Here is a 24626-nt window from a genome sequence, read left to right as displayed (position 1 = left end):
GGCCTAGACCAGTCATCAGAGGGGGATGCTGCTTGGCCTGCTGTGTTCATCCAGCTTCACACTTTATTATCTTGGATTCTCCAGCATCTGCAGTTCCCATTATCTCTTAAAAGAATGTGCATATGCTCTCCTGGACCCTGTCCTTGCACACTCTCTAAAGCTGAGTCATGAAATATTTCTTAAGTCTCTCCCAATTCCTTCTGTAAAAATCTACTGGCTCACAATTCTTTGCACCAAATGCCACCTGCCATTTGTCTGCCCATTCTGCGAAACTATGTCATATTTTAGGCAAGTTATATTATGTTCAATGTCTGCCTTTGCTCATCTTTCAATACTTTTGGCGAATGTTGAAATTTTTATCCTGTATTTCAATATCAAAATCCTTTACATGTTTAAAAAAGTGTTCCTTGCACTAGTATTTGAGGAACATTTGTGTCTATCATCCTCCAAGCATGAAAATTACTTACTACTTCAGCTCTTAAACTAAGTTTTATCCAATTTTCCAATTCCATGAGTATCAATTTTGTTTCATCACGTCATACAGTATGGAAACAGACCTTTCAAATGAACAAATGAATGAGCACAGCACAGGAACAGGCCCATCAGCCCTCCAAGCCTCTGCTGGCCATCATGTCCTAATTAATCTAAAAACAAACCTGCCATTTTTCGATCTGTATCCCTTTATTCCCACCCTATTCATGTATCCATCAAGGTGCCTCTTAAATGTCTTCAATGTGCCCACTTCCACCACCTCCTCTGGCAATGCATTCCAGGCTAACACTCTTGGCATGAAAAACATCAGTCACACATCTCTCTTAAACTTACCTCCTTTGACCTTCAACTTGTATCAGAGATAGTAGGAACTGCAGATGCTGGAGAATCCGAGATAACAAGTTGTAGAGCTGGATGAACACAGCAGGCCAAGCAGCATCTTAGGAGCAGGAAAGCTGACTGTTAGTGCCTAGACCCTTCATCAGAAAATAAACCTGAACTTGAGCTCATCCAGCTGTGTTCATCCAGCTCTACACCTTGTTATCTCAGATTTTCCAGCATCTGCAGTTCCCAATATCTCTGAACTTGTGCCCCCTTGGGATTGAAACTTCAACCCTGGGAAAAAGCCTCTGGCTATCCACCTTATCTATGCCTCTCATAATTTTATAGACCTCGATCAGGTCTCCTCTCAGCGGCCGACTTTCCAGTGAAAACAATCCTGGTCTTTTTAACCTTTCCTCATAGTCAATGCACTGGAGGCCAGGCAACATCCTGGTGAACGTTCTCTGCACTCTCTCCAAAGCTTCTACATCCTTACTCCAAATGTGGCACAACAACGGTTTTATATAGCTGCACCATGTTTTGCCAACCCTTGCATTCCATGCCCCTAGCGATGAAGGCAAGCATACCATTTGTCTTCTTCATCACCTTGGCTCCGTGTGTTGCCACCTTCAGGAAACTGTGGCCCTGCACACTCAGATCTGTCTGAATATTACAGTTCATTAGAGTTTCAGTCCAACTCATGCAAGCTGACCAAGTTTCCTAAGCTAAACTAGTCCCATTTGACTATGTTTGCCCCATATCCTTCTTATTCATGCACCTGTTCACATGTCTTTTGAATGCTGAACCTGTACATGCATCTACCACCTCCCCTGTAAGTTCATTTCACACATAAAGCACAATATTGTGAAAGTGTCCCCGAGATCTCTTTCAAATCTATCTCCTCTCACCTTAGAAATATGCCTTTACCTTATCTAAGCCCATCATGATTTTCTAAACCTCTCATAAGGTATTCACTCAGGCAAGAGACATAACAGATGTTGAGGTTAGGGATAGAAGTTTTGACTACTCTAGCAGGGGGCAAGTGTTAGGTATTTTAAAAGGCATTAGGGTGGACAAGTGCTCAGGTCAGGATGGGATCTATCCAAGGTTGCTGAGGGAAGCGAGACAGGAAATAGCTGCGGCCTTAACAGATATCTTTGCAGCATCCTTGAGCACCGGTGAGGTCCTGGAGGACTGGAGAATTGTTAACATTGTCTCCCTGTTTAACAAGGGTAGCAAGAATAATCCAGATAATTATCGACCGATGAGCCTGACATCAGTGGTGGGGAAGCTGCTGGAGAATATAATGAGGGTTAGGATCTATTTACATTTGGAAGAAAATGGGCGTATTAGTGATAGGTAGCATGGTTTTGTGCAGGGAAGGTCACGTCTTAACAACTTAATAGAATTCTTTGAGAATGTGACAGAGTTGATAGATGTGGAAAAGGCTGTAGATGTCATATTAATGGACTTCAGTAAGGCATTCGATAAGGTTCCCCATGGTAGGCTGATGAAGAAAGTGAAGTTGCATGGGGTCCAGGGTGTACTCGTTAGATGGATAGAGAACTAGCTGGGCAACAGGAGACAGAGTTGTAGTGGAAAGGAGTTTCTCAAAATGGAGAATTGTGACCAGTGGTGTTCCACAGGGATCTGTGTTGGGACCACTGCTGTTTGTGATAGACATAAATGATCTGGAGGAAGGTATAGATGGTCTGATTAGCAAGTTTGCAGACAGTGAACGGGACTGTTGGAGAATGCAGCAGAATACATATAGATTGGAGAGTTGGGCAGAGAAATGGCAGATGGAATTCAATCCAGGCAAATGCGAGGTGATGCATTTTGGAAGATCCAATTCAAGAGTGAACTATGGGATAACTGGAAAAGCCATGGGGAAGATTGATGCACAGAAAGATCTGGGTGTTCAAGTCCATTGTTCCCTGAAGGTGGCAACGCATGTCAATAGGATGGTCAAGGCAGCATACAGCATGCTTTCCTTCATCGGACGGGGTACTGACTACAAGAGTTGGCAGGTCATGTTGCAGTTGTATAAGACTTTGGTTTGGCCACATTTAGAATACTGTGTACAGTCTGGACACCACATTACCAAAAGGATGTGGACGCTTTGGAGAAGGTGCAGGATGTTGCCTGGTACGGAGGGCACTAGCTATAAAGAGAGGTTGAGTAGATTAGGGTTATTTACATTCGAAAGACAGAGGTTGAGGGGGTCCTGATTGAGATCTACAAAATCATGAGAGATATAGACAGCGTGGACAGCAATAAGCTTTTTCTCAGGGGTAGGGGGCTCAATTACTCGGGGTCACAATTTCAAAGTGAGAGGGGAAAAGTTTAAGGGAGATATGCGTGGAAAGTTCTTTACGCAGAAGGTGGTGGGTGCCTGGAACACGTTGCCAGCGGACGTGGTAGAGACGGGCACGATACCGTCATTGAAGAGGTTTCTAGACAGATACATGAATGGGCAGGGAGCAGAGGGATACAAATCCTTGGAAAATAGGCAACAGGTTTAGATAGAGGATCTGGATCGGCGCAGGCTTGGAGGGCCGAAAGGTTTGTTCCTGTCCTATAATTTTCTTTGTTCTTTTGTCACTCCTCAACCACCAAGCTCCACTGGAAGAAGTCCCAGCCTAACCAGCCTCTCCTTATAACTTAAACCTTCTAGTTTCAGCAACATCCTGGTAAACCTTGTCGAAACCTTCCCCAAAGTAAAATCTTCCTTCCTATAGCAGAGTGACCAGAACTGTACACTGTACTCCGAAAGTGGTGTCACCAATGTCCTGTGCTCTAGCCTTTTACTCAGAGCTAGATGTTGACAACATGGGAGCTCATTCCACCAATTAAGTTTGCATCAATCAACAAAGATCTAATCACACAAATTGAGTTTTCCAGCTTTTAGTCCATAACCCTGGAGGGTGTGGAATTGTAAGTGAACACCTAAATACTGCTCAATTGTTGAGGTTTCCTGACTCAACTATGCTTTCAAGCAGAAAAATGTAGGGTCTAGGCTCGAAACATCAGCTTTCCTGCTCCTCTGATGCTACCTGGCCTGCTGTGTTCATTCAGCTCCACACCTTGTTATCTCAGACTCCAGCATCAGCAGTTCCTACTATCTCTCATCAGGATGTTGTCTGGTGTCCAGGACATTGGCTGTGAGGAAAGGTTAAAAAGACTAGGATTGTTTTTGCTGGAAAGATGGTAGCTGACAGGAGACCTGATAGAGGTCTATGAAATTTATGAGGGGCATAGATAGGGTGGGTAGTCAGAGGTTTTCTCCCAGGGTTGAAGGTTCAATTCCAAGGGGACACAGGTTCAAGGTGAGATGGCAAAATTTTAAAGGAGATGTGCAAGGTAAGTTTTTCCACAGAGTTGTAGCAGCCTGGACTGCACTGCCAGAGGTGGTGGCAGAAGTAGGCACGTTGGCAACATTTAAGAAGCATCTGGATGCTTACATGAATAGGGAGGGAATAGAGGGATATGAACCAAATAAGGGCAGAAGATTTGATTTTTAGATTAGATCAGCACAGACTTTGAGGGCCGAAGGGCCTGTTCCTGCGCCATACTTCTCGTTTGTTCTTTAACCAGAAAAGACGCAACTTTACACATGAAACAAGGACCAGACACTCCTCTTTCTGAATTGTGTTTCACTATTTATAATTAATAATGAGATCTCTTTTTATATTCCCGTACTACATTTACATAAAAATCACCAGAACACTCCAAATAACTTCACTTTCTACTGGGTTTTACAGTATGTCCAACAGTTGATATATAGTTACAATCCAGTGGAAAAATGGGTAATTAGTGTGCACACAGCAGGATCACATTAATTAGTCATTTAACTGTTCCTGTTAACGTGTGATATATCTGAGTGTACAAGTAAGGGTGTGTTTTTAAGAGACCCTCTTGTAGTGCAGTCATAGTATCTTAACTCCTGGACCAGAGTGTAAAGGTGCTGGTGTTGGCCCGGGGTGGGCAAGGTCAGAAATCACACGACACCAGGTTATGGGCCAACAGATTTATTTGAACACAAACTTTTGGAGCCTTCTTCCTCCTTCAGGTGTCAGTCAGAGAAAGAGTATCAGAACAGAAATTATAAGTAAAAGATCAAAGGGTCACATCATTGATGAGAATGTACTAAACAAACCTAACATGCTATTAAAACTTTAATCAGTTAGAAGTTTTTAATTGATTAATATGTGCATGTAAATCCCTAAATTCCTTTCCAGTCAATGTCCTGAGAGAACTAAAGGTTTTACCAGTGTAAAGAAGAGGTGGCATTTTAGGTCAAACTGCATGTTAGGTGAAGGTTAAAATTGTATCAGAGATAACGGGAACTGCAGATGCTGGAGAATCCGAGATAACAAAGTGTGGAGCTGGATGAACACAGCAGGCCAAGCAGCATCTTAGGAGCACAAAAGCTGACATTCCGGGCCTAGACCCGTCATCAGCACAGGGGGATGGGGAGACGGTTCTGAAATAGATAGGGAGGGAGGGGTGTGTGTGCGTGCGCGCGTGTGCGTGTATAACACAGAGAGAGAATGCGCGCAAGTGTGAGGTATGAGAAAGTGTGTGCGCACGAAAGAGAGACAGAGAGGACAGACTGCATGCGTGTGCACGCACATGTGGAAAGAACATAGAACAATACAGCGCAGAACAGGCCCTTTGGCCCTCAATGTTGCGCCGACCTGTGAACTAATCTAAGCCCCTCCTGCTACACTATCCCATCATCATCCATATGATGAGAGAAGAGTGTGTGAGAGAGTGTGTGTGAGTGAATGAATGTGATCCAGATACATGTGTATGAGAGAGGACCTGTGTTTGTGTGAGTGTGTGAACTCCCACACAAATATACACACACATACATGCACACAGGACTTCTCTCATACACACATCTCAAGCAAGCGCACGCGCCACGCACACAGACACACAATCTGTTCGACCCCCCCAAAGTGTACACACTCTTCCCCCTCCCTGCAGTACACACAAACTCTTTTCCCCCACACATACATACACACTCTATCGCCGACCCCCAACTCTCTCTTTCTTTCACATACACACCCATCCCCGCACATGAATCTATACGGTGAATTTGTATTTGCAGATATATTCTATTTCATTCAAAAAGCACGCAATTTGTAGTCAGCCAATGTGGTGTTTTATAAATTCCTGCTTTAGAAATATAGCCAATATAACTCCAAACCAAAACACAGACAGATTCTAAACAAGGCCTCACACGTAACATGTATTGTCTGGCATAAAATGTCACCTCCTCTTTACACTGATAAAACCTTTAGTTCTCTCACGACATTGACTGGAAAGAAATTCAGGGATTTACATATACATTAATCAATTAAAACCTTCAACTGATTAAAGATTTAACAGCACCTTAGGTTTGTTTAGTACATTCTCATCAATAGTGTGACCCTTTGATTTTTTACCTATAAATTCTGTGTCTGATACTCTCTCTCATTGACACCTGGAGGAGGAATAAGGCTCTGAAAGCTTGTGTGTTCAAATACATCTGTTGGACTATAACCTGGTGTCATGCGATGGCTGGCCTGGACCAGAGGGCCTGGGTTCATGTACCACCTGCTCCAGAGATGTGTAATAACACCTCAGAACAGGATGCTTAGAAAAATAGGCTAAATAAAATGACAAGTTAGATGGATAAAGATCGGCCAAGCCACGGGCAAACCTCGTACTCCTCTTTAGCTAAAACTATGGGATATTGTGAACGATTTTTAACCAGCCTGTTTGGTCATGTTATGATAAACCTCTGTAGCAGGTGGGATATGGCTCTGGACATTCTAGTCCAGAGGTAGAAACACTGACCACTAAGACACAGTCTTCATTTAATGTCTCATCAAAAGAATGATACGATCAATGAAGCAGCCCTTCAGTACTGCACTTACAATTTGTGTTCTTAAAAATGCAGCCTTGCAGAAGTCAGAGTGCTGTCCCTAACTGACACATAAGTGGTGACAATATTTTAGCATGTGCACTGTCATTATTTTCTGGACATGCAAACGCAATTTAGACGTGAAATAAAACTTTGTGCTTCATGGTGGTTGAAAGCTCATGGTACTAAGTCAACAAACCCTTTTATATCATCATCCATTTGTACTTCTACCAATTTCAACAGGAATATATATCAAGATCAAAAACAAAGTTGCTGGAAAAGCTCAGCAGGTCTGGCGTGGAGGCGCTGTGGAGGCGAAAGCAAAGTTGAGAGGAAGGGTCACTGGACCCGAAACGTTAACTCTGTTTTCTCCTCCACAGATGCTGCCAGACCTGCTCAGCTTTTCCCAGCAACTTTGTTTTGGTTCCTGATTTACAGCATCCACAGTTCTTTTGGTTTTTATAAATATCAAGCTGGTATCACCCATTTAGATCACCATGGAGTCAAAATCTGCCCTCGTTTATGCTAAATATGAGCTCAATCTCTTCAACATGGTCTTCCTGAATGTTGATATACTGTATATCCATCCTTCAAGATGCAGTATCGGTATGTTAAAGTATTGATCAAAAAGAGGCACAAAGAATATTATGTAAATGTCAGAAATTTTACAGAAATGGCAAAGCCTTATCATGAATATTCCCTGTAAACACTTTGCTGGTGACGTTCCAAACAGGAAATGTTTTTAAGGAATACTTTTCTTACCTTCTCCAACTGGTGTTGGGTCTGGTCCAGTTTTTTCAAAATTAATAACCACTCCACTTTGGACTTTCTGTACTAAGGACTCTAGGCACTGGTTTAACATTCGCTGTGTACGCACACAATAGGAACGACCTTGAATGGGGAAAAAAAGGCAACTTAGGTATCCTGGTTTGCTTTAAATCCCGAACTTTCTAATGCAGTGCCTCAAACCCTTTATGACTTTGAAAAATGTGCATTTTAAATTTAACTCTTGCATCCTAAAAGCAAAAAAGGAGACACAATGGGAAACTTGTAATGTAATACCCATAATTTGCAAGTGAGTGTTGCGAGCAAATTATCAAAATCATTCTCGCACTGTTTCCTGCTGTGTATATGACATTTAGTAATGAGGGATCATTTACCGTAGATTGCCTCTTCAACATTCTGTGTGTGAAGTTCAACCTCCAGAAATTAATAGGAGTTCTCTCTCTCTCTCTCTCCATCTTATGAGAAATCATTCTCTGGGACAGTGTCCCCATAAATTTTCAGGTTTCAAGTCAGATGATCTTCCCCAGCTCTGCTGATTCACAGCCTCACTCGGGAGCAGATCCACTTGTTCTTTGCCTGTAGAAACAACAGGTAGGGATCTTCAAGCCTGGTGATAGCACAGGAAGATGCCAAATGTAATCTGCACTCCCACTGCTGTTGCAGTGCAGTTGCATCGACAGGCCAACTGATCTCTGCCTGCACTGACAACAGCTACACAGCACTGGCATAAAGTACCAGTTACACAGCACTCTCACTGGGTACCAGCTACAGAACAAGGCACCAGGCACACAGAACAGGGAGCAGATTAACCCCCTTCACCCTTTGCTTATTCAGGTGGCAAAGTAATGCTGCGTTGTTGGTCCCCACACTGCACTTCTCTAGCCTGACCAAACAACTTTGGGTCTTGAATCAGTTTGCAGCAATGTCCAAAAGCAAGTAACAGATCATGAAGGTCATTTTCATTACTACACCAAGAAAGGGGCAATAATTTTCTCTCTTCTTCCCATATCACAACAGACAGTAAATAAAGGTAACATAAGTTTTATCCACATGTTGGGGGTGGAGGATGAGACACACACAAAGGCAGAACAGGACAAAAAGAAAAAGAAGAGAGAGCATAAGGGAGAGAGACACAGACAGACAGAGAGAGCTGTATAACAGGTATCAGTAATTTTCATTTACAATGTTTTAGTATTAGGTTTTCCTCATTCGACCTACTGGAAGTACAATGACCATGTTATCAGAAAGTTCCAAAGCTAAGGTGTCCTTCTTAGAAAACACAGACTTACCTGTGTGAACATCATATATCCTTAAATGGGAAAGATTTCTTCTTTATTTTAGCACTTGCCTTTCCTACATAATCAATGAGAGGCAACTTGATCTTGTACTCATTAAAACACAACACACCAAAATAGGATAATACTATTTTTATTCAAACTCATGATTTGACCATTACATGATTCCAGATCAGCAAAAGGATGTATTTTATAACAGGAGCAAATTTCTGACCAGGGGTTGAGAATACATACAACAAGAACACATTAACTTTTGCCCTGTGTACTCCTTAAATGTAATATGTGTGCAATGACTTTAAGCATGTTGTTCAGGCAGCAGTGTAATGCAGTTCAGTCAGTGATTTTAAGTTTAAGGCTTAAGAGTTGACACAGTACTTTAGCAAACAGAGGTAGCACACAGATATTGATTGAGCTGAAAGGATAACAGAGAATCAAAGCCCTAAGTACCTCCACCGAGAGAGAAATTGCAAGACATGTCATGAGAAAGGCAGTTAGAAAAGGTGTCCACATTGACAGATTAAGTGGCTTGCCTTCAGAAATAATCAATAAATGAAAATGCAGAAAAATGAAAGAACTGGGGATGCTGGAAATTAGAAAGAAAAGCTGATATTGCTGGAAAACCTCAGCAGGTCTGGCAGCAGCAAGGCATGTGAGGACCTACAGGTATTATCCCTAAACTATAAATCCAGAAAGTCCAGGTAATGTTCCAGAGATCCAGCTTCAAATCCCACTACGATGGTAGAATTTGAATTCAATAGATAAAGTCTGGAATTAAGAATTTACTGAGGACCACGAAATCATTGTTGATTATCGGAAAAACCCATGTGGTTTACTGATGTGCTTCAAGAAAGGAAATCTGCCACCTTCACCTAGTCTGGCCCACATCTGACTCCAGACCAACAGCAATGTGGTTGACTCTCGACTGCCCTCTAAAATGGCCGAGCAAGCTATTCAGCTGTACCGATCGCTACAAAGTCTCAAAGAAATGAAACCAAGCGGATTGTCTGGCATCAGACGTAGGCACCGGAAAAGACAACATCAGAAATAGCCCTGTCCACCCTACAGAGTCCTCCTCACTAACATCCGCAGGCTGGTGTCAATACTGGGAGAGCTGTTCGGTTGAGCAAGGGTCACCAGAACCGAAGCATTAACACTGTTTTTTTCTTCATAGATGCTGCCAGACCTGCTTAACTTTTCCAGCAACTTATGCTTTCGTTGGAGCTGTTTCATAGAGTAGTCAAGTCAAACCTGACATATTCATCCTCACGGAACCATACATTCCAGACAATGTCCCACTCCCCATCCCTGGAAATATCCTGTCCCATTGGCAGGACAGGCCCAGCAGAGATGGTGCCACAGTCAAGTGGGAGTTGCCCTGGAAGTCCTCAACATTGACTCTGGGCCCTATAAAGTCTCGTGGTTTCAGGTTAAACATGGGCAAGGAAACTCCTTGTTGATTACCGCATATAGTCTTGTGTCAGTGATGAATTGGTAGTCCTCCATGTTGAACAACACCTAGAGGCAGTACTGAGGATGGCAAAGGGACAAAATGGGGTGGGGGATTTCAACGTCAACCACCAAAAGTGGCTTGGTAGCAGTCATCCTGATTGACCTGGTCGGGCCCTTAAGGACATAGCTGCTGGACTGTGCCTGTGGCAGGTGGTCAGGGAACCAACAAGAGGGAAAAACATACTTGACCTCATCCTCACCAATCTCCCAGCTGCAGTTGCATCTGTGCATGACAGTATAGGTAAAGCAAAACAGCTGGGTTCTTATTAAGTGAATTAATAAATTGGCATGGATTTACTTTATGTAAAAGAAAGACCTGAGTTCTTCCCAGTGTGGAATAGACTTCTTAACAGGGAAAGGGATCCAGAAGGGAAAGATGGAAACATTTTCTGTGCTGAAATATAGGCTTACTTATATTAAATCCTTGAAAACCTCTAGAAAGTCTCTTCTGCCTAATTCTACAAAAGGATATCAGTCTGTTAAACATGTAACACATCTCAACTGTTCCTTGACAGCTGACAGTACCAGTGAGTTTATGCACTTTTTACATACTTGCATGGTCTACTTTATATAACTGTTAAGGGCAACTGACCTCTCCCAAAGGTGTGTTCCGCCTCTTAAAAGGGCATCAGAACACTTAAACAAATCCATAAGGTTCAGTCTTGTTCCTATGAGGTCTAAACTGCACACGCCATGTTTTGAACCCCTACCTCAAGAAGATGACACATTTGGATGTAACTGCTGAAATACATAGGGAACTATTTCCAGGAATCAAGGATGTGCAACTTGGAAGAGGCCCCACTTCTACTCCTGTGAAAATGGCAGAGGCTGTGCCTGGGGACACAGACTTTCCAAATTGAGTTTCTGTTGCAATTTTCATGCGTATGGATATAATACAGGGCAAAAATTTGTTTAGCTTTCCGTCATTCCCATATTCCCCTTTATTCTCCTGGCTCAGTCTATATTGAGCTCAAATTTATCCTTGCACATATTTCTCCACATAGACCATTTGTGTGTTTCTGGCTAGTTTATCTTTTTTTATCCCTCTTCTTCCATCCCTTGGCCCAAACCTCAAGCCACTATTTTCAAATTAGCAATTTTTAAAAAACCTCTTCTATTCATCAAATATTCTTTAACTTTTCATTAATGCTAACCCCAGTGGCTCTGACTTCAATAATTGTAAAGTGCTTCAAGAGGTTGGTCATGGCCCACATCAACTCTAGCCTCCCAGCCTGCCTCGAATCCATGCAATTTGCCTACCAACGTGGACACTATATCCCTAGCGAAGCACTTCTCCCTGGAATATGTGGGCAACAAGGATACCTGCATTAGACTCCTGCTCATCAACTACAGCTACGCCTTCAACACTATTACCCCCTCCAGACTGATCTCAAAACTCTGACACCTAGGTCACAGTTCCACCTTCTACAACAGGATGCTCAACTTCCTAACCCATAGATCACAATCAGTGAAGACAGACAACTACACCTGCTCCACGATAACCCTCAACAATACAGACTTCACCTAGGATGCATTCTCAGGCTCCGAGTGTACTCCCTGTACACCCACAACTATGTTGCCAAACTTTGTCCAAACTTCATCTACAAGTTTGCTGACAACAACACTGTGGTAGAGTGGATATCAAACAACGTTAAGTCAGAACACAGAAACGAGATAGGCAGCTTGGTGGCGTGGTGCCATGAAAACAACCTCTCTCTCTCAACGTCAGCAAAACTAAAGAACTGATCATTGACTTCAGAAAGAAAGGAGCAGAATATGCCCCCTCTACATCAACAGAGCAGATACTGAGAGAATTCAGAGCGTTAAATTCCCAGGGGTGACAATAACCAACCACCTGTCCTGGATGTCCCACATAGATACAATCAAGAAGGCATAACAATGCCTCTCCTTCATCAGGCGGCTCAGGAAATTCAGCCTGTCCATAAGGACCCTCATCAACATTTACAGATGCACTTTAGAGTGTACACTGTCCGAGTGCATAACTACCTAGTACGACAACTGCTCTCCCCAGGGTTGTAACAAACTACAGAAGGTTGTGTTCACAGCCCAGGCCATCACGAAAGCTGACCTTCAATCCATGGACACCCTTAACACTTCTTGTTGCTGCAGATAAGCTGCCAAAATCATCAAAGACCCCACCCAGCCAGGTAATGATCTCCTACAACCTCTTCGGTCAGGCAGAAGATACAGAAGCTTGAACACACACACCAACAGATTCAGGAACAGCTTCTTTCCTGCCATTATTAGACTGATGAATGGGCTATCTAACGTTGATCTGGTTAATGTTGATCTGCTTGGCACATCTCCTGCTCAGTGTAACCTGTATGCCTCACTCTGTCCAAGCACCCTATGATCTGTATGTCCTTGCTTACTATAATCTGTCTATACTGCTCACAAAGTTTTTTTTTGCTGTACTTAGGTACACATGACAATAAATCAATTAGGATTGGACCACCTTTCCTGCTAAGTTTTTATGTTTAAAAGGATTGCAATGTTCAAAATCACACTTTTTTAAAAATAGCTAGCCAATGAACATCTACTTTTAATACACTTATCCAATCTACCTTAACTAATTTATCTCTCATACCTTTGTTTACGTCAGGTTCCTGATTTCAAACTGACCTACATCCCTTTGAAAGTTAACAATCACATAGATCCATGGTCACTCTTCTCTCGAGGCTTGTTTTCAGAGGATTATTAACTAATCATTTTTAATTGCACAGGGGAGACGGTGGTGTTGTAGCAATGTCACGGAACCAATGATTCAAAGCCCATGGCTAAGTCAAGTTCATACTGCTGGTAGAATTTAAAAATAATAAATAACTGGAAATGAATGGCTGTCACGGTATAAGAGGACCTGGAGTAAAGAACTCAGTTTTGTTCTCCTTATGTCAGGAAAGAGAGTATCAACACAGAAGGAGTGCTATGCAGGACTGATCTACGAAGAGAGATTGGGCAAACTGGACCTTTACTTCTCATTCTTTAAAACCTGAGAGAATAAAGTCATTTAAAAAATACAAAATGCTTAGAGGAACAGACAGGGTAGATGCAGGTAAGATGTTTCACTTGGTTGGGGGAGTCTAAAACCAGGGAGCATAATTTTAAAATAGTAGGGCGTGCCATTTAGAACTGAAATGAGGAAAGGATTTTTTGTTACTTAGAGATTGGTGAGCCTATGAAATGCTCTACCCAAGAGGGCGATGAAAGCTTAGTCTTCAAGTATATTTAAAGCAGGAGTTGATAAATTTTTGTTTATCAATAGTGCAAGAGATGATAAGAATGGCATGGGTAAAAGGCATTCAAGTGTTTGATAAGGAAGAATCATTTTAAATAATGGAGCATGGTCGCTGGGCTAAATAGTCCACTATAGTTACTATGTTTCTATGACCATGAATCTAACATTAATTATTGCAACAACCCACCTGGTTCACTAATTGTTCTTCCCCATTTGGCCTGCAGCTGATTCCAGACCCAAAAAATAACGTGTTTCTTAAATGCCCTCTGAAATGGTGAAGCAACCCACTCAGTTCAAATCAAATTAGGGTCAGGCAACAAATGCTGGCCTTGCCAGTGACATCCATAATCCATAAAAGAAAATCCTACTGTAGAGAACATCATCTTTTATGCATTCTGGAAAGGTGGTGTCCACAGCATAACTGTGAATTAGATTGGCATCTCCCTTGTTACATGTGCCTCTAATGTCCTGACTTATACCATGCCTTACATCACTACTACTCTTTAGTAGCCCACAAAACAACTCCCATCAATGTCTGGAGGAAGACAGCAGGCCAGGCTGCATCAGAAGAGCAGGAAAATTGACGTTTCAGTTCAGGACCCTTTTCCTGAAGAAGAGTCGCAACCTGAAACATCAACTTTCCTGCTCCCCTGATGCTGCCTGGCCTGCTGTGTTCCTCCAGCTCCATACTATGTTATCTCAGACTCTAGCATCTGCAGTTCTTATTATCTCCTATCAATGTCTCTTACCTTTTTCTGTTTCCAAGTTCTGTTTACCCGGGTGAACAGTTTCAGCACTTTTATAGTTTTATTGCTCAATATTTTTCTTCACCCTCTGACAGACTGTAAATCTCCTGTGCACCCACACTGCCCCTTCTAATGAAACTTCATTGGCTGATACTTTTCTAATGTATCTAACACTATGTTTCACTTTGGTGTTACAAAATCCTTTCCCCTGAGACACATATTCAACCTTCTTGGAAATCTGTCATTTGTCAGCTTCCATCTAGAGTTAGTCAAGCTCCTGACCTAGACTGGGAGACTCATCCATTCTCAAAACAAGGGAGTCAAGTGTGTGAATTTACTTTGGTGACAGAAGGGTGAAACTATCAAATGAGGCAGAATATAGTTGCACCACAGATGGGCTAAGTAATGACAATCGCTACACTAAAAATGCTAGGTCAAACCTGTGACAGTGCCTTCATGTCTGAACACCATTTAAGATACTTGGCCTGCATCCCTTAACTCAGTTCCCAGCCCTTTCATCACTAGCTTGCTCTGGGTTGTAAAGTGTACATCAGTTGAATGCACTGCAATAACTCACCAAAGTTACTTTGACAGCATTAGCCACACCCGCCATATAAACTTAACACCAAGATGGTTGACAACACAAATGACATGGGATCTCCACTGCAATTTGGATGTAAATTACTGGTACTGATCCTATTGACTCAGTGAAGGACCAGTACTTTAGTAATGAAGAGAACCTCACTTCTCACCTTCTGGGGTAAACTGGTATAAACAGCAAATCCATATCAGTGCTGCTCACATCCCAATAACAAATTTGTTTTTAAGGTTATGGTTTTACAAATTCTACCTACATTGACACTTTGATGTGTAAGTGGGCATCAATAAAATGCAATTTTCTGTCAGTTATCCAGTGGCAGTGCATTCACTACGACAATTATTTATAAATATTACCATGACTTAGTAATCATCTGTTTCAGCATCTTAATGTCCAATATTCACAACATCATAAACCCAGCTGCACCCACGAGCCACCTAGGCAGAAATATACAATCAACTCAGAAATCTAAATTAACTTCTTTCTCTTGGTCAATCCGATTGTTCACTCACCTCCTGTTACTTCACACATTTGGGTTACTGCAGACTCATCTGATGGTACACTGCCGAGTTGCTCTGCTTCGAGAGATGAAGCACCAGGGAGACGAAGGACCAGCGCAAACAACCTCTGATCCCAACGGAATGGTTCTTTTGTCAATTCACTGCCAGGTAGGGGGGAATTTAATGGCAGGTGAAGCTGCAATAGGGAGATAAAATTCAAAGAACAGATATGATTTAACATTTTAGTAACATGTTAAAAAAAACAGAATTTAATGCCCTTCCCATGGGCAAGTTCTGTTGGACGGGCGAGAGGGGCAATTAGATAAGAAGACTGAGGTCGGGGATGCACTCACCTCCAACCTAAAGACAAAGCAGTGGGCTACCTATGTGGGTAGCATACCAAACAAACCATTACAGGGTTGGGGAGGCCCCCTCTCAACCCACTCAGCATCTGATCGAGGAATCCAGTATCTGCAAGGAATGCCTGCTGGGAGCCATGTCCTGACCCCTCTCATCTTCCTTCCCCAAATATTGCTCCTGTTATCACTCACCTGTGACCTGGGATCCAGTGATGATTCTCAGCATTTAAGCACAGCAGCAACCACTGCCAAATCCACTCAAACTGCTGGCCTCTAGTTAGCAAGCAGCTCATTCACCCATGGGGTCCATGAGCACGGGACGTCTGCTGCTGCTCAATCAAGTGCCTGATTGACACTTTACTGAACAGAAGCAATACGGTAGTCTCATTGGCTCTTCAGCTGGTAGGTGAGACCCCCACCACTACAAAAAAATGCCACTACATGTTTCAGTACAATCTAATCCGGGAGAGCTCCCTGACTACATTTCTACCAGTAGAGGTCAGATTGCTGTTTTAGGACAGAATCTCAATACGCCAAGTGGCATGATAAATACAAAAAAAAGAGAAAAATTAACTTCTTCAAATCCAATAAAATTGGACAATTCTGAAAATACTCAGCAGCAGCAGAACCTGCAAATATAACCACTTATTTTCTCACACACAAACAAAACATTTTTAAAAACAGGTCCTGTATTTTTTTATAAACATTCCAACATATATTTGTAAAACAGCTACAACATAGGAAAAATACTTTATCCTTACGTTTGTGAATTATGAACAATGGGATAAGGCAAAGAAAATATTACCTGAAGGTAACAAGGGAAGGGCAACACTGAATTCAACCTTTGCAGCCTGTTTCACTGGACAATAATCATGAGACTGTGTACTAAGGACTTCCAAAACGTCAGCACATCGCAGTGATTCAAACACAACTCAGGGTATCCAAAATGCTTCAGACATGATTAAGTACAGACAGGCAAAAGTTGGTCATCTAGCCCAATTCATCAGCTCTGTCACTCTGTGCTCTGTATGACTTTATCAAGATTACAGAGAATGGCTGCAAGAGGGACAGGATTGGCAGCAGAAATGTCCCAGGATTTAGATGTTTCAGGTGTGATAGAAAGGGAGGTAAAAAGGGTGGAGGAGTTGCATTGCTAGTAAAGGAGTATCTCACAGCTGTACTGAGGGAGGGTACACCAGGGGACTCATGTAGGGAGGCAATATGGGTAGAACTCAGGAACAGTAAAGGTGAAATCACAATGCTGGGAGTATACTACAGGCCTCCCAAAAGCCAAAGGAAGACAGAGGAGAGAATAAGTAGTTAGATTTTGGAAGGCTGCAAAAACATCAGGGTTGTTGCAACAGGTGATTTTAATTTCCCCTACAGTGACTGGGGCTCACTTCGTGCTAGGGGCTTGGATGGGGCAGTCCAATCAGGGAAAAGGTTACACTGGACCTGGTTTTGGGAAATGAGTCCTGCCAGGTCAGTCAAGTTTCAATGAGGGGGCATTTTGGGATTAGTGACCATAATACTGAGTTTTAAGATACTCAGGGACAGAGACAACAGCAGTCTCAGGTGAAGGTGTTAAATTGGGGGAAGGTGAACTACAACAATTTTAGATGACAACTGGAGAATTTTGATTGCAGGTGGCTGAGGGTAAATGCACATCAGGCATGTGGGAGTATTTCAAACAATACATTCCTGAGAGAATAATGGATAGGTATGGCAATTTATGTGAACCTTGGATGACCAGGAGTGTTACCACATTGGTCAAATAGAGAAAGGAAGTATTCATATGGAGGATGTGGAGGAGGTTGGGACCCCTTGAAGTATATAAGGAAAGTAGGAAAGAACTTAAACAAAGGATTAGAAGAGCTAAAAGGGGTCATGAAAAATCATTAACAAATAGGATAAAAGAGAATCAAGGCTTTTTATCCTATATAAAAGGCAAGAGGGTAGCCAGGAAAGTGATGGACTGCTCAAGGACAAAGGAGTGAATCTATGTGTGGAGCCAGAAGAGGTAGGTGAGGTCCTAAATGAATACTCTGTATTGGTATTTCCCGCGGAGAAGGAATTGGTGGAGGATTATCTCAGGGAAGGGAGTGTCAAATTTCTAAGAGAAGTTGCTATTGAAAAAGGTGTTATATGTCATAACATAGAAGATAGGAGCAGGAGGCCACTCGGCCCTTTGAGCCTGCTCTGCCATTCATCACAATCATAGCTGAATAACCTAACTCAACTCAATAACCTAATCCTGCTTTCTTCCCATAATCATTGTCTCCTTTGATCACATTTACCTTAAGTGCTATCCCTACAAACCTCCTGAAAACATTCAATGTTTTGGCAACAACTGCTTCTGTGGTGATAAATTCCAAAGGCTCACCACTCATCAGGTGAAGAAATGTTTCCTCATCTCTGTCCTAAATGGTCCACCCCGAATCCTCAGACTGTGACCCCTGGTTCAGGACACATCCACCATTGGAAGCATTCTCTCCGCATCTATCCTGTCTAGTCCTGTTAGAATTTTATAAGTTTCTATGAGATACGCTCTCATTCGTTTGAATACTAGCAAAAAAAAATCCCAACCTAGTCAGTCAATCTCTCCTCATATCAGTCCCACTATCCCCGGAGTTAGCCTGGTAATTCTTCACTGCACTCCCTTGGCAGCAAGAGCATCCTTCCTCGGAAAATTAGATCAAAACAGCACAGAACACACCACTTGTAGCCTCACCAAGGTCCTGTACAACTGCAACAACACATCCCTGCTCCTATACTTGAAACCTCTCGCAATGAAGGCCAACATACCATTTTCCTTCTTTACCACCTGTGGCACCTGCATGCTTATCTTCAGCGACTGTTACACAAGGACAACCAGGTCCCTCTGCACACTCCTCTCTCCCAATTTAGTGTCATTCAGGTAGTAACCTCACATTTATACAAATTATATTGAATCTGCCATTGGTTTGCCCACTCACCCAACCTGTCCAAATCATGCTGAAGGATTTCTGCATTCTCGTCACAGTTCACCCTCCCATCCAACGTGGTATCTTTTGCAAACTTGGAGATGTTACACTTTATTCCCTCATTCAAATCATTAATAAACATTATGAATAACTGGGGTCTCAGCAAAATCTTTGTGGCACCCCACTAATTACCACCTGCCGATTTGAAAAGGAACTATTAATTCCTACTTTTTGTTACCTCCCTGCCAACCAGGTTTCTATCCATCTCAATACACTTTCCACAATTCCATGTGCTTGAATCTTGCACAATAATCTCTTTTGCCGAACTTCGTCAAATGTTTTCTGAAAGTACAAATATACCACATTGACAGGTTCCCACTCTACTGGTTACATCTTCATAGAATTCCAACAGGTTTAGACAAGCATGATTTCCCCTTCATAAATCCATGCTGACTCTGATCCTGCGACTGCTTTCTAAATGTTCCTCTATAAAGTCCTTGATAATAGATTCAAGAATTTTTCCCACTATTGACGTTAGGCTTACTGGTCTATACTTCCCCGTTTTCCCTCTACCTCCCTTTTTGAATTTGGAGTTACATTAGTTACTCTCCAAACCGCAAGGACTGTTCCAGAATCTATAGAATTTGGAAGATGATCACTGATGCATCCACTATTTCTAGAACCACTTCATTAAGTATTCTGTGATATAGATCATCAAGCCCTGGGGATTTATCTACCATCAATCCCACCAAATTTCCCAGCACTATTTCTCTACTAATATTGATCTCCCTCAATTCTTTCCTCTCAGTAAACTTTGCATTCTCCAACATTTCTGGTATATGATTTGTCTTCCTTTGAGAAGACATAACCAAAAGTATGTATTCATAGTGGTGGACAAATCCCTGGGTGCTGAGGGATCCATCCCAGAATATTAAGGGAGGCAAGAGAACAAACTGCTGCAGCATTGATACATCTTTGTGTCCTCTTTGGCCACAGGTAAGGTCCCAATGGACTAGAGGGTAGCCAATGTTGTCCCATTGTTTAAGGGTAGCAGGGATAATCCAAGCCTCTGAGCCTCATGTCAGCAGTAGGGAAATTACTGGAAAAGATTCTAGGGGGACAAGAGCTATACACATGTAGAAGCAAATGGACTTATTAGTGATAGACAGCATGATTTTGTGCGGGGCAGGTAGTGCCTTATTAACGTGATTGAGTTCTTTAAGGTGGTGATGAAGATGATTGTTGAGGGAAAAACAATTGATGTTGTCTACATGGACTCCAGTAAAGACTCTGACATGGCCCCTTGTGACAGACCAGTTCAAAGGGTGAGCTGCAAGATAGATACAGAACTGGCTTAGTCATAGGAGACAGAGGGTAGCGGTGGAAGAATGCTTTTCAGAATACAAGGTTGTGGCTAGCGGTGTTCCTCAGGGATCAGTGTCGGGCCTTCTGCTGTTCATGATCAACACAAATGATTTGGAAGAAAACGTGGCTGGTCTAATTAGTAGGTTTATGGGTGATACAAAAGGTTGGTGGAGTTGTAGATAGTGAGGAGGATTATCAACAGATACAGCAGGATATAGATTAGTTGGTGACGTGGGTGGGAAAATGGCAGACGGAGTTTAATCTGTACAAACGTGAAATGATGCATTTTGGAAGGGCAAGTACAGATAGAATGGCAAAACCCTTAGCAGTATTGATATGCAGAAGGATCTGGGTGTGCAGGTCCACAGAACATTGAAGGTGGCAGCACAGGTAGATAAGACAGTAAAAAAGGCCTATGGCATGCTTGCCTTCATTGGCAGGGGCACTGAGTAAAAGGATAGGCAAATTATGCTGCAGCTTTATAAAACTTTAGTTAGGCCACAGTTCTAATTACCACAGCACCAGAAGGATATGGATGCTGTGGATAGGATACACAAAAGATTTACCAGGTGGTTGCCAGGTAAAATCCCCCTACCAATGAAGAAAGGTTGGATAGACTGGGTTTGTTTTCAGTGGAATGCACGAGGCTAAAGGGCAACCTGTTAGAAGTTTATAAGGTTGTGAATGGCACAGATAGAGTGGAAAGTATGAGGATGTTTTCCCCAGGGTGAAGTAGGAGTAGGGAACAGTACAGTTTGACAGTTTGAAAGAGATGTCCCAGGCAGGTTCTCCTCACAAAGGGTGAGGAGTGCCTATAATGCACTGCCAGAGGAGGTGGTAGAAACAGTCACAAAACCAGCATTCAAGGAGCACCTGGATGAATACATGATTAGGAAGGGAATACAGATCCTATAAGTGAAGAAAGTTTTAGCATAGAAGAGCAAAGGCACAGGCTTGGTGGGCTGAAGGGTCTGTCCCTGCGTTGTATTGTTCTTTGTCCTCCTGGTTCTTTATTCAATGAGTTCATGTTTCATCTGATCATTCTCATCTCTAATTTTACACCATTTCCCATACTGATTAAAATCTGTCTGCCTCACTCATCCTTCAATATAGTTATTAACAGGCTCAACCATCCTCTTCAGCAAGGAATTCCTCAGATACACTACCCTTAGGGAAGAAATTTCCCTACATCTCTGTCTGATATGGGCGACACTTCACTCTGAGATTATGCCTTCTGGTCCTAGACTCTCCCACAAGGGAAATAACCTTCAACATGACTTTCCTCTTTTAAGATGCTCTTTAAAAGCTACATTGTGCAACAAGATTTTAGTCACTTGACTTAATATCTCTTCATGTAGCTCAATGTCACAATTGGAATGGCATAGTTGGAATGTGTCATTTTATGTTCGGTACACTTGTGGAGGCAACTGTTGCACTTTTAAAAACAAGTCACGTGCTCAATGAATGATCTTTAGATTGTTGCTTTGATTAGGCAGTGGGAAAAGCTGTTTGTAAACAAAGTTCATAGATGAGGGAAGGGGTGCCGATGTCATATGGACTTCAGTAAGGCTAGCGAGTTTTGAGAAGATTTGTAGCAAAGGTTGAGGTTCTGGATGTGAGTTTGCTCGCTGAGCTGGAACGTTCATTTTCAGACGTTTCATCACCATTCTAGGTAACATCATCAGTGAGCCTCCGACGAAGCGCTGGCGTTATGTCCTGCTTTCTATTTATCTGTTTAGGTTTCCTTGGGTTGGTTATGTCATTTCCTGAGTTGGTGATGTCATTTCCTGTTCTTTTTCTCAGAGGATGGTAGATTGGCTCCAAATCAATGTGTTTGTTTATGGAATTCCGGTTGGAATGCCATGCTTCTAGGAATTCTCGTGCATGTCTCTGTTTGTCTTGTCCTAGGATGGATGTGTTGTCCCAATCAAAGTGGTGTCCTTCTCAAGGGTACGAGTGATAGTAGGTCATGTCATTTTATGGCTAGTTAATGTTCATGTATCCTGGTGGCTAGCTTTCTGCCTGTTTGTCCAATGTAGTATGTGTCACAGTTCTTGCAAGGTATTTTGTAGATGACGTTCGCTTTGCTTGTTGTCTGTATCGGGTCTTTTAAGTTCATTAGCTGCTGTTTTAGTGTGTTGGTGGGTTTGTGGGCTACCCTGATGCCAAGAGGTCCGAGTAGTCTGGCAGTCATTTCGGAAATGTCTTTGATGTAGGGGAAAGTGGTTATGGTTTCTGGGCCCGTTTTGTCTGTTTGTTTGGGTTTGTTGCTGAGAAATCGGCGGACTGTGTTCATTGGGTACCCATTCTTTTTGAATACGCTGTATAGGTGATTTTCTTCTGCTCTTTGAACTTCAAACCAGCATCTATAGGAAAACAACACATGCGGACCAAATACTGAACTACAGCAGCAACCATCCCAACACCCACAAACGAAGCTGCCTTAGAACATTATTCCAACGAGCCACCACACACTGCAGCACAAAGGAACTACGAAGAGCAGAAGAAAATCACCTATATAGCGTATTCAAAAAAGAATGGGTACCCAAGAACACAGTCCGCCGATTTCTCAGCAACAAACCCAAACAAACAGAAAAAACGGGCTCAGAAACCATAACCACTTTCCCCTACATCAAAGACATTTCCGAAATGACTGCCAAACTACTCGGACCTCTTGGCATCAGGGTAGCCCACAAACCCACCAACACACTAAAACAGCAGCTAATGAACTTAAAAGACCCGATACAGACAACAAGCAAAACGAACGTCATCTACAAAATACCTTGCAAGAACTGTGACACATACTACATTGGACAAACAGGCAGAAAGCCAGCCACCAGGATACATGAACATCAACGAGCCATAAAATGGCATGACCTACTATCACTCGTATCCTTGAGGAAGGACACCACTTTGATTGGGACAACACATCCATCCTAGGACAAGCCAAACAGAGACATGCACGAGAATTCCTAGAAGCATGGCATTCCAACCGAAACTCCTTCAACAAACACATTGATTTGGAGCCAATCTACCATCCTCTGAGAAAAAGAACAGGAAATGACATCACCAACTCAGGAAATGACATAACCAACCCAAGGAAACCTAAACAGATAAATAGAAAGCAGGACATTACACCAGCGCTTCGTCAGAGGCTCACTGATGATGTTACCTAGAATGGTGACGAAACATCTGAAAACTAGCCTTCCAGCTCAGTGAGCAAACTCACATCCAGAACTTCAGTAAGGCGTTTGATGAGGTTCCTCACAATAGGCTGATGGAGAAAGCGACGCTGCATGGGGTCCAGGGTGTACTAGCTAAATGGATAGAGAACTGGCTGGGAAACAGGAGACAGAGAGTTATAGTAGAAGGGAGTTTTTCAAAATGGAGAACTGTGGCCAATGGTGTTCCACAGGGATCCATGTTGGGGCCACTGTTGTTTGTGATATACATAAATGATCTGGAGGAAGGTATAGATGGTCTGATCAGCAAGTTTGCAGATGACACTAAGATTAGTGGAGTAACTGATAGTGAAGGGGACTGTCAGAGAATGCAGCACAATATAAATAGATCGGAGAGTTGGGTGGAGAAATGGCAGATGGAATTCAATCCAGGCAAATGTAAGTGATACATTTTGGAAGATCCAATTCAAGAGTGAACTGTATGGTAAATGGAAAATTCCTGGGGAGAATTGATGCACAGAGAGAGATGGGTGTTCAGGTCCATTGTACCCTGAAGGTGGCAACGCAGGTCGATAGAATGGTCAAGAAGACATATGGCATGCTTTCATTCATCGGACAGGGTATTGAGTACAAGAGTTGTCAGGTCATATTACAGTTGTATTGGATTTTTGTTCGACCACATTTGGAATACTATGCACAGTCCTGGCCGCCACACTACCAAAAGGATGTGGATGCTTTGGAGAGGGTGAAGAGGAGATTCACCAGGATGTTGCCTGGTATGGAGGGTGAAAGCTACGAAGACAGGTTGAGTAAATTAGGATTATTGACATTAGAAAGACGGAGGTTGAGGGAGGGTCTGATTGAGTTCTACAAAATCGTGACAGGTATAGACAGCGTGGGTAGCAAGAAGCTTTTTCCTCCCAGAGTGGGGGACTCAATTACTAGGGGTCACAATTTCAAGGTGAGAGGGGAAAAGTTTAAGGGAGATAGTGTGGAAAGTTCTTTATGCAGAGGGTGGTAGGTGCCTGGAACACATTGCCAGCGGAGGTGGTAGAGGCAATAGACAACAGGTGCTGGAGTAGGCCATTCGGCTCTTCGAGCCAGCACCACCATTCATTATGATCATGGATGTGACTTTTCCCAAAATTCGCTATTATGATCATGGCTGATCATCCACAATCAGTATCCTGTTCCTGCCTTATCCCTATAACCCTTGATTCCACTATCTTTAAGAACTCTATCCATCTCTTTCTTGAAAGTGTACCAAATCTAATGTGGCTTTGCCCCTTGTTGGCCTGTCTACATACGGTGTCGGGAAGCCCTCCTGCACACACTAGACA

At 42.6% G+C, this 24626-nt stretch overlaps 1 protein-coding gene across 2 annotated transcripts in view; it reads right to left on the bottom strand.

Moving 5' to 3' along the window:
- The window catches only part of ints6l (integrator complex subunit 6 like), a 122340-nt gene that overhangs the window by 51637 nt on the left and 46077 nt on the right, over positions 1-24626 (bottom strand). The window contains exons 5-7 of one of the 2 annotated variants that reach the window (XR_009446701.1): positions 15430-15613; positions 7888-8089; positions 7504-7618 (exon numbers count right to left, since the gene is read on the bottom strand). Coding sequence is in view for 1 of the 2 variants with exons in the window: in XM_059651305.1 (XP_059507288.1) it covers positions 7490-7618; positions 15430-15613 (313 nt within the window). In the remaining variant the exon portion in view is untranslated. Of the gene's footprint in view, positions 1-7489; positions 7619-7887; positions 8090-15429; positions 15614-24626 lie in introns of those variants that run through there. The other variant, XM_059651305.1, reaches the window with a different exon arrangement.

The sequence above is a fragment of the Stegostoma tigrinum genome, chromosome 15 (genome assembly GCF_030684315.1).
Source record: "Stegostoma tigrinum isolate sSteTig4 chromosome 15, sSteTig4.hap1, whole genome shotgun sequence".
Classification (NCBI taxonomy): domain Eukaryota; kingdom Metazoa; phylum Chordata; class Chondrichthyes; order Orectolobiformes; family Stegostomatidae; genus Stegostoma; species Stegostoma tigrinum.
The sequence above is the reverse complement of the archived record's forward strand: the minus strand, read 5'-3'. Positions and strand labels throughout refer to the sequence as shown.